This window comes from Thamnophis elegans, chromosome 2, assembly GCF_009769535.1.
Source record: "Thamnophis elegans isolate rThaEle1 chromosome 2, rThaEle1.pri, whole genome shotgun sequence".
NCBI classification, from domain to species: Eukaryota; Metazoa; Chordata; class Lepidosauria; order Squamata; family Colubridae; genus Thamnophis; species Thamnophis elegans.
The window spans coordinates 22,120,543-22,134,858 of record NC_045542.1 but is presented as its reverse complement, the minus strand read 5'-3'; the positions used below and the strand labels follow the sequence as shown (position 1 = coordinate 22,134,858).

The following is a 14,316-nucleotide window of genomic DNA, read 5'->3' as shown; positions in this document are numbered from 1 at the left end:
GCATTTGCATTTCATTTGAAACTTTATTTTTCATTTCCCAAACCTGTATGCGAATTGGAATGCAACTGTTGACATTTACATTTTATGGAACATATTTATTTTATTTACATTTAGTTTGTCAGTCATGTACAAGACAACAGGAATAAGAATAAACATGAATAAGAACACAGGAAATGGGTACAAATAAAAAGAAACATTAGGACAGGGATGGTAGGCATGCTGGTGCGCTTATGCTCGCCCCTACTTACCTCTTAGGAATGGGGTGAGGTCAACAGTAGACAGTTTAAGGTTAAAGTTATGGGGGTTTGAGGATGTAACAACAGATGCATTCCAGGTATTGACCACTCTGTTGCTGAAGTCATATTTTGTGCAATCAAGTTTGGCTTTGTATCTATTGTGTGCTCATGTATTATTGCGGTTGAGGCTGAGGTAGGACATTCGTAGGAGATAATTTTGTGAACTACTCTTAGGTCAGACTATAGGTGGCGTAGTTCTAGGTTGTCCAAGCCCAAAATTTCAAGCCTTCTCATGAAATACCTCTGGACTTGCTCAATTGTGTTAATGTCCGATATGCAGTGCGGATTCCAGACAGAGTTTCAAGATGAATAAATCATAAGAAAAAATGTATATAATGAAGAAAATGCACACAAAAGTAGATATAGTGAAAAATGTATAAAACTGCATTTGTCAAATATGCTTGCAAAAAGGAAGCTTTTAAAAAAAATTTTCTTGTGTTGTTGTTTTAAGGACAGAATGATGGAAGATATAGAACAGAATAAACTTCAGCGTTGGAAAACTGGGACATAAACTAGATCTGACTTCATAAAAATGTACCTACTCCTTCTAAATGTCTAGTTTGATGAAAAGAAGGACTAGGGGAGACATGATAGCAGTGTTCCAATATCTCAGGGGTTGCCACAAAGAAGAGGGAGTCAAACTATTCTCCAAGGCACCTGAGGGTAGAACAAGAAGCAATGGGTAGAAACTAATCAAGGAGAGAAGCAACTTAGAACTGAGGAGAAACTTCCTAACAGTTAGAACCATTAATTAGTGGAACAACTTGCCTCCAGAGGTTGTGAATGTTCCAACACTGGAAGTTTTTAAAATGTTGGCTAACCATTTGTCTGAAGTGGTGTAGGGTTTCCTGCCTAAGCAGGGGGTTGGACTAGAAGACCCCCAAGGTCCCTTCCAACTCTGTTATTCTATTCTATTCTAAATGCACCTTCCTCTTTAATGATTCTTAAACCTGCAGTGATGTTCCATCAAATACCAAAGATGCTAGGACCTTTTCTAATTTTCTGAGCTCACCTGAGTCCTTGCTATTAAGCATCTCAAAACTGTCCCTGCTTCCTTATACCGGGATACCGATGTCCTGCAGGGGATTGTCAAATAATCAGGAGCCTTTGAAAGAAGTGTCAGAGCCCTGTGATACAAGCTCCCCCCCCTTCTAAAAGGGCAGAACTTGCAGCCTGGTGCCACACAACATTCTTTTTATTCTCCTGACCAGGGATCTCCAACCTTGGCAACTTTAAGACTTGTGGACTTCAACTCCCAGAATTCCTCAGCCAGCAAACCTTAAAGTTGCCAAGGCTGGAGACCCTGCTCCTGACCATAACAGCAAGAGCCTGTGGATGCTATTGAGTCTAATGTAGTGATTGAGGTGGATCAAAGCTGGGGAACTCTCAGCTCGTTGGTAACTTTGGACCAGTCGGTCACTCTTAGCCCATTCTACCTCACAGAGTTGCGTCAGGATAATACGAGATCCTCAGATAAGCACTGTGAGTTCAAATAAATGAATAAAATAACAAAACCACGACTCTTTATATGTTTGAAAAGTTTCCTTGCTCCCCTCTTCTGCTGCAGGCACGCCTTGGACATCCGAGAGCACTACGAACGTAAACTGGAACGGGCCAACAACCTTTATATGGAGCTCAATTCCCTCATGCTACAGTTGGAGCTGAAGGAGAAAGAGCTGCTTCGGTAAGATGGCAGAAGGTCCTGGATGGCTGCTAAGCTTTGGAGATGTATTCTCCAAAGGGGAAAGGTTCAGTAATGAGAGCTTCAGCCTACCAGCTCTCTCTCTCAACCCTCCCCTCCACCCCTGTAAAGGAAAGGTGGCACAGTGGTTAGGGTGCAGTACTGCAGGCCACTTCAGCTGACTGTTATCTGCAGTTCAGCGATTCTAATCTCACCGGCTCAAGGTTGACTCAGCCTTCCATCCTTCCGAGGTGGGTGAAATGAGGACCCAGACTGTGGGGGCGATATGCTGACTCTGTAAACCACTTAGAGAGGGCTGAAAGCCCTATGAAGCGGTATATAAGTCTAACTGCTATTGCTATTGCTATTGCTAAATTGGGCGTACCCCTGACCTGTTTTCTGTCTCTTAAAAATCAATACCACACCATCGATTTGGGGCATCATTTTATCCATAAGGTAAGGAGCACAGAATAAGGGACGAGGAAGCTCTGGTGGCACAGTAGTTAAAATGCAGTACTGCAGGTTACTTCTGCTGCCTGCCGGCTGCCTACAACTTGGCAGTTCAGATCCCACCTGGCTGAAGGTTGACTCAGCCTTCCATCCTTCGGAGGTGAGTCAAATGAGGACCCAGATTGTTGGGGACACTAGGCTGACTCTGTAAATCGCTTAGAGAGGGCTGTAAAGTACTCTGAAGTGGTATTTAAGTCTAAGTGCTGTTACTACCAACCAAAGTTCCTGCAATTATTTGCATTGGGAAGGAAGTACAGGTAGTCCTCGACTTACAACAGTTTGTTTAGTGACCGTTCAAAATTACAACGGCACTAAAAAAGTGGCTTGTGACCATTTTTCACACTTATGACCATATAGCATCCTCGTGGTCACACGACCAAAATTCGGATGCTTTTCAACTGGTTCATATTTATGATGGTTGCAGTGTTCTGGCAATTTATGGTGATCATATTTTGCGACCTTCTGACAAGCAAAGTCAATGGGGAAGCCAAATTTAATTAACAACCATATTACTGATTTAACAAGTGCAGTGATTCACTTAACAAATGTGGCAAGAAAAGTCATAAAACTGGGCAAAACTCACTTGACAAATTTCTCACTGAGCAACATAAATTCTGGGTTCCATTGTGGTCATCAATCAAGGACTACCTGTATTTGCCCTGGATTTTTTAAAAAAATGTAGAAAGTTCTACCCAGCTTTTCTCCACTTGATAGCCTCCATATCAGGTGGAATTCAAGAGCCAGCAATAATTGTTCCCACTCAGAACAATTGTGTGTGTGGCGGGAGGGGGGGAGGTGGAGCAGTCAGGTTATCCTTCATCCTCTACAAATGGAAATGTTTGGGTTTCTTCGAATAGTGTGTTGAATCAAGCAATCACTCTATCAGTCATCTAGTAAAAATTGCTTTCTGGTATTTTATCTGATTATCTTTGTTGTATTACACGCATCCTGTTTTCCTGTCCCAGGCATCCAAGCGACTAGTGTTAACTTTGGATATATTTTTCTCTCTGTGTCTTTGCATCCTTCTCCTAGGCGAGAGCAAACGTTAGAGAAGAAATATCCCGGGCTTTTTAAACACCATCCATCCCGCAGTCTCCTGCATGGCAACACAGTGGAGAAACTGATCAAGAAGAGGAATGTGCCACAAAAGCTCTCTCCTCACAGCAAAAGGTGAATCCCTGCAGAGAAAGGAAGGAAGGGTTTAACAATGGTCATCATGTGTAGTAGTATAAAGTGAAATAGTGTGGAAATAATGAGGAAAGAAAATGTAAGTATTGGGCACAGAACCTAAGTTTCTGTTCAGCCCAATGTCAGCTCCCAAATAGAGGGAAAATGACACGAGAACACACCTGTCCTGTTAGATGCTTTTTCCTGTCCATCTTCTTTGTTGTATTCAGTTTGTTTCCAAATGTTCAGCATCTTGTAGCGGTACCGAGCCTGCTAGCTGAGGGCATAATTAATAATTTATTGCAATCTCCTGCAAATTATTTCAATTGCTTTGATGTCTTTTATTTTACTTTTAACTAGCTGATATCACCTGGCATTGTGTGGGTATTTATTTATAGGGGGAAAATGTCCGGACCAAATGTAATTTCTAATGTTGGATTTTCCCCCTTATCAGAGGGAGATCCCTTGTGGAGTACTGTGAAGCCGTTACCATGGCAATTCCACTGTGCTGTACAGTAGAAGCCATTTCATGGCAGTACAGTAGAAGTCATTTGAAGGCACAACAGGCTGTATCGTAACAGAACACACTCCCCGAGGGGTGTTAGGGGTGTCTTACCCCAACGGTATTTTTCTCCAAAGTGTAAGTCATCTGTGTACAAAGTTTGGTTGAAATTGCTTGAGGCATTTCAGAATTATGCTGAAACACACATACACACACCTGGAGCTATTTTTATATATGTTGATTGTTGTTTTTATTTATGTGAGCTGCTCACAATCACTTAGGTGAGATGGGCAGCGATATAATCTTGTTAATAGGCGTAATCATGCAAAGACTTAATTCACATAAGAGTACAGCCAGTCCTTATTTAATGACCACAACTGAGATTGGAATTTTGGTTGAAAGTTAGTGCGATCATGAAGCAGATCGCCATGTGACCTGACTCAGTTTTATGACAGTTCTTAACGATGATTGTAAATCGAGTCACCATAATAATTAAGCAAATCATGAACCATATCGTCATTTAATGAATCGATTATCGTAAATGGGCTTTTTTTTTTTTTTTTTGCTGGAAACCAGCAAAAAAGTTGCAAATTGCAGTCATAGGGACCGCAGGACGCTGCAACTGTAAATATAAACCAGTTGCCAAAATGCAATCTATATGAACACCTGGGATGTGTGCAGCAGTTGTAACTTCAAGGGCGGGTCACAAATCACTTTTTGGAGTCTGTCATAACTTCAAAAGGTTGTTAAGCAGCCAATTATTAAGTGAGGGCTACCTGAATATGTTTCTATAATTCAGATATTCTAGTCTGCTCATTACTTCCTTTCAAGGAAATTAATAATCTAATGTAAGACCACAGAGCACCATCAGCAAAACTGCAAAAAGTGTATATGTGTGTGGGGGGGGGGGGGGGGCAGTCTTAGGAGCAGTAACATAGGAGCCAATTTCTTAAAGATGTCGATGGAAATACAGTACCCTCTCCCTTCTTGGCATCGAGGTTACTCAACCAACTCTATTTCACTTCTGCAGGCCAGACATTCTAAAGACAGAGGTCATCCTGGACCCCAGCCTGCCTCAGCTTGCCATCCCTGTGTGCCAGAAAGGGCCCCCGTCCCCTGGGCGTAGCCGCCGTGCTAAGTCACGCTATCGCAAGGTCAGCACTCGGGGAAGCTGTGGGGAACTGGCTGATCCCGGAGGAGCCAAGCGCCTGGAGCCCTGCACGGCCCTCCGCGGGCTCCAGCATGACCTGCTGCTGCGCAAGATGTCGTCTTCCAGTCCTGACCTCATTTCCACGACATTGGGAGCGGAGGGCCGCAAGGGGGCAGCGGGGCCGGAATCCCCACCAACGGAGCAGCCCCGCAGCGAGACGCCCAGTGAAGACACTGCCTCGGTGCCTTGCTCCAGCAGCCCCGACTCGCCCTCTTCTCGACAGGGGGCAGTGGGGCCACCAGGGAAGGCAAGGCTGCAGCCCGGAGAAGAGGCGGAACGGGAACAGGGCAAAGGCAGCCGCTCAGGGGCCCCACAGCAGTCTCAGCACCTCACACCAGCGGCTATGTTGTACCGGGCAGCTGTTACCCGCAGCCAGGTAGCACGGTGTTTCTTTCCTTTCCACTTTTTCTTCCTTCCTTCCTTTCCCAAATGGAAGAAAGTAGGTATATGGGCAACAGCCACTGTAATCTGAAAAGCCTGTAGAAATGGTGGCTGTGGTTGCCTTCTCCTTTTCTTCCTCTGATAATAAGGTAGTCCTCGATTTAAGACCACAACTGACCATAACATTTCTTTTTTGGGAGCCAGGCAGTATTAAGTCAATTTTATTCCATTTAAAGAACTTTCTTGCCACGGTTGTTAAGTGAATCACTGCAGTTGTTAAGTGAATCTGGCTTCCCGATAGAATTTACTTGTCAGAAGGTCACAAAATGGGATCACATGATCTTGTGGGATACTGCAACGATCATAAATAGGAGTCATTTTGAATACGTGACCATGGGGATGCTACAACGGTCGTAACTGTGAAAAATGGTCCTTTCACTTTTTTTCAGTGACATCGTAACTTTAAATGGTCACTAAGTGAACTGTTGTTAGTCAAGGACTACCTGTACCACAAGCAATAAGGACCCTGTGTGCAACAGATAACTGTCAAAGTTAATGCCCTTCTCCAGCTTTTAAGGACTATCATGTCCCTTTCATATCCAAGGTACAACATTAGAGCAGGATAGGATATTGTTGAATTTCTTTGCTGGCTCAGCTTATTGTATTTCTTGATTATGATTTATTAAATTGATATTTCCACTCAACTCCCAGCAACTCTGGGCTGTTCTTTATATTCAGTACCAATCTCCATCCAGGGGTGAAATCCAGCAGGTTCTGGAGAACCGGAAGTGGGAATTTTGAGTAGTCTGGAGAACCGGCAAATATCACCTCTGGCTGGCCCCAGGAGTGGGGTGGGAATAGAGATTTTGCAGTATCCTTTCCCTGCCACGCCCACCAAGCCACGCCAAGAACTGGTAGTAAAAAATTTGAATTTCACCACTGTCTCCATCCTAGCTGGCAAACAGTTTATAAACTAGCCATGTCATTCATGTATGTATGTATGTATGTATGTATGTATGTATGTATGTGTGTATATATATATATATATGTGTGTGTGTGTGTGTGTGTGTATGATATATATATGTATGTATGTATGTGTGTGTGTATATATATATGTATGTATGTGTATATATATATATATATATATATATATGTCTCTAGTTGTTCGGGTTTTCTCCCGCGTAGAATTGGAGATGTCTTGGCGACGTTTCGACGAAGTCACATTCGTCATCTTCAGGCTGCTGCTGACTACTTCAGGTTTGGTGTTTCCAGGAGTAGTGTGTGAAACACCAAACCTGAAGTAGTCAGCAGCAGCCTGAAGATGACGAATGTGACTTCGTCGAAACGTCGCCAAGACATCTCCAATTCTACGCGGGAGAAAACCCGAACAACTAGAGACCTACATACTAACACCCGCGAAAACCTCAGAAAATATATATATATATATATATATATATATATATATATATATATGTAATCTTAACATGACTCAACACTGCAGAGCAGAAAATTTTTTCTAAAAAATCCCAGAATATTCTCCTGCCTCCAAAGGACCCCAAAGAAGTAGACTGAGTAGCTGCCCTTGGAAGAGGTTCTAGACCTCAGGACCAGACACCAAACAGACCGTGGGTTTTGTGGAATGCAGTTATATATTCAGTAGTCTCTTTATGGCTGTTTTTAGATCTTGAGAAGAACTGAGATTAGTGAAGAATAAAGTTCTTAACATCCTCTAATGCCAGACTGAGCAGAGGTAAAATTATACACTATGAAATGATCCTGGAAACAGACAGGTTACCAGGTGTCTGTGTCATTTTACAATTCAAAGTCTTTACAGTTCAAATCCACATTTCACATTGTCTTTCCTTTTCATTTCAAGGTCTTTTTTCTGTTTCTCCCAGCATCTCAACATTTACCAAAGACTACAATTCATAACTGTAATTCCACCCCCCTTCCTTCTCTATTTTTTTTTCTTGATTTTATTTATTTTCTCCCTCCTTTCTTTATTGGCCTTGTCATTTATGCTCCCAGTGTATTTTGTTTATTTTTGCTGGTCTAGAAACTGAAGAGTCTGAAGGTGATGGCAACCCTCTCTCTTTTCGAAGTTATCAAGTTCTTGCTACTCCTTCATATGGCAAAAGGATGTTCCCCCACCCTTCCCCGTCCTTTCTTCTCATCTTTGAACATCAGAGCAGCAGATATGTCTACAGACTCATAAAGTTCTATAAAATCAAATCTTCCCTCCAGTCATGGAACTCATTCTCTATTCTTTAAGCCAGGGGTGTCAAACTGGAGGCATCATGTGATGTATTGTGACATTTTCCCCCTTCGCTAAACCGGGTGTGGGTGTGGCCAGCACAGGGCGCATCCAGCCCGCGGCCTGTGACTTTGACACCCCTGCTTTAAGCCAAGCCATTCTGAAAAATTATGGGGGCTGCAGCATTATAGTGCAACCAAAGCGACCCACTTGAAACAAGCTAGAGGAGAAGAACCATTTCAGACTTGGGTTTTTTTAGAACACTTCTGAAAAACCACATTTGGTTTCTGGATCAATTTATTTTAAGGCAGTTGTGAGGCTGACTAAATCCAGTTCTAATCTACCATCCTTTCCAGAGGTGGTATTAAACACATGCGTGGAAGGCCGGGTGCATGCGCGGAAGGTGCGCATGCAAAGCGAGCATGCGTGCGTGCAGTGAACTGGTGGTAAATATAAGTGAAATCCTTTCCTCAACTAGGAGCATAAATGCACAATATGAAATAGGTTCATAGACTGATTTGTAGGCACCATTGCCTGAACTCTCCCTGCTTAGAGACCTTGAATACCCAAATCACCTGTTCAAGATAGGAGACAGGTGGGCCTGTTTGGCACCATAATTAACCTCTCGTTGGACCAATCATTTCTCAACAGGGCTTGTCTTGAAGTCGGAGCAAAACAAATGGGTTGATAAAGAGGTCATTTTTTAGTTGGTAATTGGGATTTAGTTAGTTTAGATACATTCACCTTTATTAAAAATGCAATGCTACAAGAGGAATACAGAAAACTGGATCTGCTGAGGTAAAATAAAAGACAACTCAGTCTTGGGAAATGGAAAAGCCTGGGAAAGAAACTCAAAATAACCCCACTCTGATTCTATTTGTTGTAAAATGGCAGAGATGGAAACTCTGACAGCTTCAAGCTTGTGTTATTATATCCTGGAACAGTGAAGGACCACCTTGTAATCCTTCTTATGTCTGTTTTCAGTCTGACCTATTTTGAAACGTTGACAAATCCTGACCCCATTTCTTTTTTATTTCATTTATCTTGACTTAGAAACGTGGTATCTCCTCAGAGGAAGAAGAGGGCGAAGTGGACAGTGAAGTTGAGCTCCCTCTCCGGCAAAGGTGAGCAGTTGCCTGATTTGGGACTCAACCCCCAAGGATTTGGAGGGATCAATGAGTGGAGTGGAAAATGTTCGCCTCTCATTTATGTTTTGAGAGTGGATCAGAGATTTAAGAGGAATGGTAATCTTTTTTCCTTTAGTTCGACAATACCTAAAAAATATCCAAGAAAAAGTCAGTATTTCCATCAAATTTCAGTGGCACAATTTAATGATTTGAGGATTAGAAAAATAAAGTGATGGTCATGATGGTTATAAAAATTGCCACCTGTAAAAATTACTGGAACTCATGAAATAGTATGAAACTACGGATTTCTCAGTATTGCTCTATGGAGGAGACCTTTGTGGGGATTGTAAATCTGCTTGATAACTTGTTGAGCTTCATCATGGAAGAAAAGTGGTTTGCAAAGAAATAAAATAAATTGCTCACTTAGAATCATTGCAAGAAGGAGATTTGTAAATGCTCTGGGATTCCTTCTGAGTTAGCAGTGTTGAGTAGGCAGCAGTGGTGAAATGGGCCAATTTTTTAGGGTTTTGAGTGCTAGCATGGGAAAGTGTTGAATGAAAAAAGGGGTGAACAGAATTCTTCAATATCTTCATAAATTATCTAGATGAGGGAATAGGAGAAGAACCCATCAAATTTGCAGATGACACTAAGCTGCCTGGAATAGCAACCCCAGAAGACAAGCTCAGGATCCAAAAAGATCTTGACAGACTTGAAAACTGGGCCTTATCTAACAAAATGAAATTGAACATAGATAAAAGTAAGAGGCAAGAAAAGCTAACTGTATAGGTATAGACTAGGTGAAACCTGATTAATGCCCGTAACTATGAGAGGGATCTTAGAATCCTAGTAGACAATCACTTAAATATGAACCAACAATATGCGGCAACAGCCAAAAAAAAATGCAATCCTAGGCTGAATTAATAGAGGGATATCAAATGGAATCAAGATCACGTGAAGTGCTAGTACTGTTTTAAAAACCTTAGTAAGACTATACTTGGAATGCTGCATCCAGTTCTGGTCACCACAATATAAAAAAGATGTTGAGACTCAGGAAAGAGTTCAAAAAAGAGCAATAAGAATGATTAGGGCGCTGGGAGCTAAAATATATAAAGAACTGTTGCAGGAACTGGGTATGTCTAGTCTGGTGAAAAGAAGGACTAGGGGAGACATGATGGCAATATTGCAATATTTGAGGGGCTCCTACAAAGATGAGGGGGTCAAACTATTTCCCAAAGTACCAAAAGGCAAGACAAGAAACAATGGATGGAAACTAACCAAGGAGAGAAACAACCTAGAACTAAGGAGAAATTTCCTAACCGTCAGAGCAATCAACCAGTGCAACAGCTTGCCTTCAGAGGTTGTGAGTGCTCCAACCCTGGAAGCTTTCAAAAAGAGACTGGACAATCATTTGTCTGAAATGGTATAGGGTCTCCTGCTTGAACAGGGGGTTAGACTAGAAGACCCCCAAGATTCCTTCCAACTGTATTATTCTATGTTCTAAACAGGGATATGCAAGAGATTGTTTATTGTTATCTGCTTCTTCTTTGATGAACCTCTAATTATGAAGTAAGAATATAGAGCAGGGCAGTGGTGGGATTCAAATAATTTAACAACCGGTTCTCTGCCCAAATGACCAGGTGAGTAGGCAGGGCTCAGTGGTCATGTGACTGGGTGGACGTGGCCAACACAGCGTCACTCAGGTTGATGGGCGCTTTGCCTTAGCGGTTACAATGTAAGAAGGGTTAACCGGAGACGCAGTTTCTGTAATCAGGGCAATAAAGATTAGGCTAGAAACAACACCAGGATGTTTCCTTCCTGCCTTCATTACAGGATTAGCCCTATAAAGTGGAAAAAAACAAATGAGATTTCTTCCAACAACCGGTTCTCCAAACTGCTTAGAAAATTACCAACCGATTCTCCCGAATAGGTGCGAACTGGCTGAATCCCACCACTGGAGCAGGGGTGTCAAACTTGCGGCCCGTGGGCCAGATGCGACATGCACTGGCCATGCCAACCCCCATTTTAGCGAGGGGGGAAGTCATGATATATCACATGACAATGCAAGTTTGACACCCCTGATATAGAGTATCCTTCCCAACTGCTGCCTGTCCAGCATGTTGGATTGACCACCAAGATGGGGAAAGCTTATGCCTTCACTCAAACTCTTTTCCTGGTGAGGAGTGAATGAGAGTATAGAGAAGATGGTACAGATCTTCCACATCTCCTGCCTCCACCCCAACCCCTTTGATTGACTTATGTGTCATCCGGTCAATGACAGCTTTTGGTGATCACATACAAAGACTTTCTCCAGAATGATCTTTTTCCAGCCTGGTTTTTAGGTTATCCAGTTGCCAATGGAAACTAATTTAATCTGTCCACTTTGCTGCTCGTCTTCCTGTTATCTTTCCTTCTACTGTTTCCAGAATTCAAGAGAGCTAGCTCTTTGCATATTATTATGATTTGAGCTTGATCATTTGTGACTTGTTTGATTCCCCCCCCCCCCCAATAATCTATTTCTTTGTTTTGGCTACCCATGGTGTTCTCAACAATTTTCCCCAACACCAAAAGCATTTTGTCTCCTGCTTCTTCAAAGTCCAACTTCTGCTTTCATAGAGTGTCACAGAAAAAAAAGCATTTCACTTCACTATCTTAATTGCCAGTTCTAAATCTGATTGCTGTACCTGTTATCATTAACTTGGTCTTCTTGATATTATCCCATTCTTTCAGTGTATAACTTCCATTATTAGAGCCCCCAGATCGTTTGCAGATTCCACTGGAATATCATTGCTGTAGAGCAATTTATTGATTTTTCTTCTTCCAATTATAAAATCATGCTTACCGTCTTCCAACCCAGCTTCTCTCAATATATTATTCAGCATATGGTATAGGTTATATAAAACAAGAGAATACACTCCCTTTTTTTGCTGACCTGGAGCCAATAGTCTGAACTATGGATTCTTGCCTTAAATTTCGTGTGAAGATATTCTGGATTTCCCATTTTCCAAAGGACATTCCATATTTTGACATGATCTGTAATCAATGAAGCACATGGTTTCTTCTCTTTCCATGGGGACATTATTGCTCTAACTACATTCTCTCTAACTTCATGGCTCTCCAGAACGATCAGTTTTATAATCTCAGGTTCCTGGGTGGAGAAGGAGGTGTGAAATATTTTAAGTCAAGAAAAACAAGGGAGTTAGGGCTGGGTGCTTTGATGGGAAAGGGCAGGTTGGGTTTCGAGTCAATCTGGGACACTTTCCTCTTGTCTTGCTGCTGCATCTCTCAAAGCTTGGGTACCAAGTGCGCTGGTTCCACCTGGAGCCCAGTTTCCTCCCGGGGTGCAGCCTTCTTCTTATCTTCTGTTTCAGGCTGACTGCAGTTTTTCTCTTCTTTCACTGTCTTCCCTAGGTGGCCTCAGGCTAGGAGCAAACGGCAATCTCTTTCCACCTTCAGCTCTGAGAACTTCTCAGATGGGGACGGTGAGGAGGGCACCGGCAGTGAGGGCACCACAGCTTCCCACAGTGGCGGCACCCCTGATGTGCCCAGTACCAATACAGATGAACGCCTGGATGCTGAGCGCTCAGATGACGACATTCTGGGGAACTCTGATGGGTTGTCCGAAAAGGAAGCAGCCATTCAGCTTGTGAAACGGCAGCTCAGTGCTGAGCAGAATGCTGGAGAGGTGGGTACTGAGTAAACATTAGCCTTCTCTCTCTCAGGACTAGGAGTCTCACACATACCCCAATCACAGACTTACCACCAGTGGTGTCCATTTAGGAGGAAGGGGCTTCGGAAGAGAAATCTTCAAGTTGGTTCAACCTCATTTTATTATTATGCTACACATTCAACCTGTACCAGTAGCCATAACTTGTCTGCCTGCACCCACAGGAATTTATTGGCTTTCATTCTGAGGCTTTGAGAATCTGGTTCTTACCCCTCAGAGCTGCATTTGTGGTTTACTTTCCAATCTTTTTCTTCCATTGAAGGCCTTGTGTTCATTTGCAGACCTCTGCTCTGCTCAAGTGCTCCCCCTCACTCATGTGAGTGGAGCTTTACACACGAGGCAGGGCCCGCCACTCGCACAAGTGGAGCTGCACCTGTACGCACTTGACTATCGGTCACATGGCCCAGTTTCAAACAGGCCGTGGCCTGGGGGTTGGGGACCCTGGGGTAGTGTATATGCATGCTCCAGTGGCCAAAACAGATTTACTTGCTTCTTTAATATAAAATGTTTGCTTTTTAAAACATACCTTCCCATTGGAATCCATGGCCAAATGTAACATAAGGTTTTCTGCCAGGTTTCGTTTCCTTCCTTCCTTCTTTCCTTCCCTCCTTCCTTTCCAGACTGCCTGCCTTTTCCTTCCTTCCCTCCTTCCTTCTTTCCTTCCTTCCCTCCTTCCTTTCCAGCCTGCCTGCCTTTCCCTTCTTTCTTTCCTTCCCTCCTTCCTTCCTTTCGTGTCTCCCTTCCTCCCTTCTTCCTTTCCCTCCTTTCCTTCATCCCCCTCCCTCTTCTGGCTCCACCTTTCTTCACCTGCTTCCTTTCTTTCTAGGATCCTGCCGCCTATGAAGACTCGGATTGTGATAGTGCCGAACTGGACAATTCAGGCAGTGGGGAGGTGCAGAGACTTCCAGACATACCGAATTTGTGATCTCCACTGCTTGGGTTTCCTTTCCCAGGTTGTACAGTTCCCTTCTCCCTTCTTGGCCACCGTGCACCATCACCACCTTCTCCCCAGATATTTATATAAATAATTATAAAGCTCTATATAAATCTATATTATCTCATAATCTCTGGAAAGAGAGCCAGCACACCTCATTCCTCTCCTCAGTTCCTGTTCCCACGTTTTCTCTGACCAGTTGGGGAGGGAGGTCCAGGGTCTCACCTTACGATCAGGGCTCACTGCATTCAACGCTGGACAGCTGGAGTGGAGGCAGCGACCGAACGGACCCTCCCCAAGGACGGCCACTGGCCCCACAGCTCACCACTTGCTCCACCCAGAGGAAGGCACCAATTCCTTCCATTTTGCTTCCTCCAAAGTCCCGAATGGTTTGGGAATTCAGCAGAAGATCAGCTGGGCATGATGGGCCACCAATACCCAAGGGATGAAGAGAAGAGAGCCAGAGGTGGCCATGGGCTAAGAAACGGTGCTTTCATCCACCAGTGGAAATGGCAACGGTGCGCCAGCAG

General features: G+C 43.3%; 1 protein-coding gene across 1 annotated transcript in view; it reads left to right on the top strand.

Moving 5' to 3' along the window:
• The window catches only part of MAP3K12 (mitogen-activated protein kinase kinase kinase 12), a 32,328-nt gene extending 18,551 nt beyond the window's left edge, over positions 1-13,777 (top strand). The window contains exons 8-13 of the mRNA XM_032211478.1: positions 1,864-1,980; positions 3,520-3,657; positions 5,187-5,742; positions 9,055-9,125; positions 12,537-12,810; positions 13,679-13,777. Coding sequence (XP_032067369.1) covers positions 1,864-1,980; positions 3,520-3,657; positions 5,187-5,742; positions 9,055-9,125; positions 12,537-12,810; positions 13,679-13,777 — 1,255 coding nt within the window. The remainder of the gene's footprint in view (positions 1-1,863; positions 1,981-3,519; positions 3,658-5,186; positions 5,743-9,054; positions 9,126-12,536; positions 12,811-13,678) is intronic.
• The last annotated feature ends 539 nt before the right edge of the window (positions 13,778-14,316 follow it).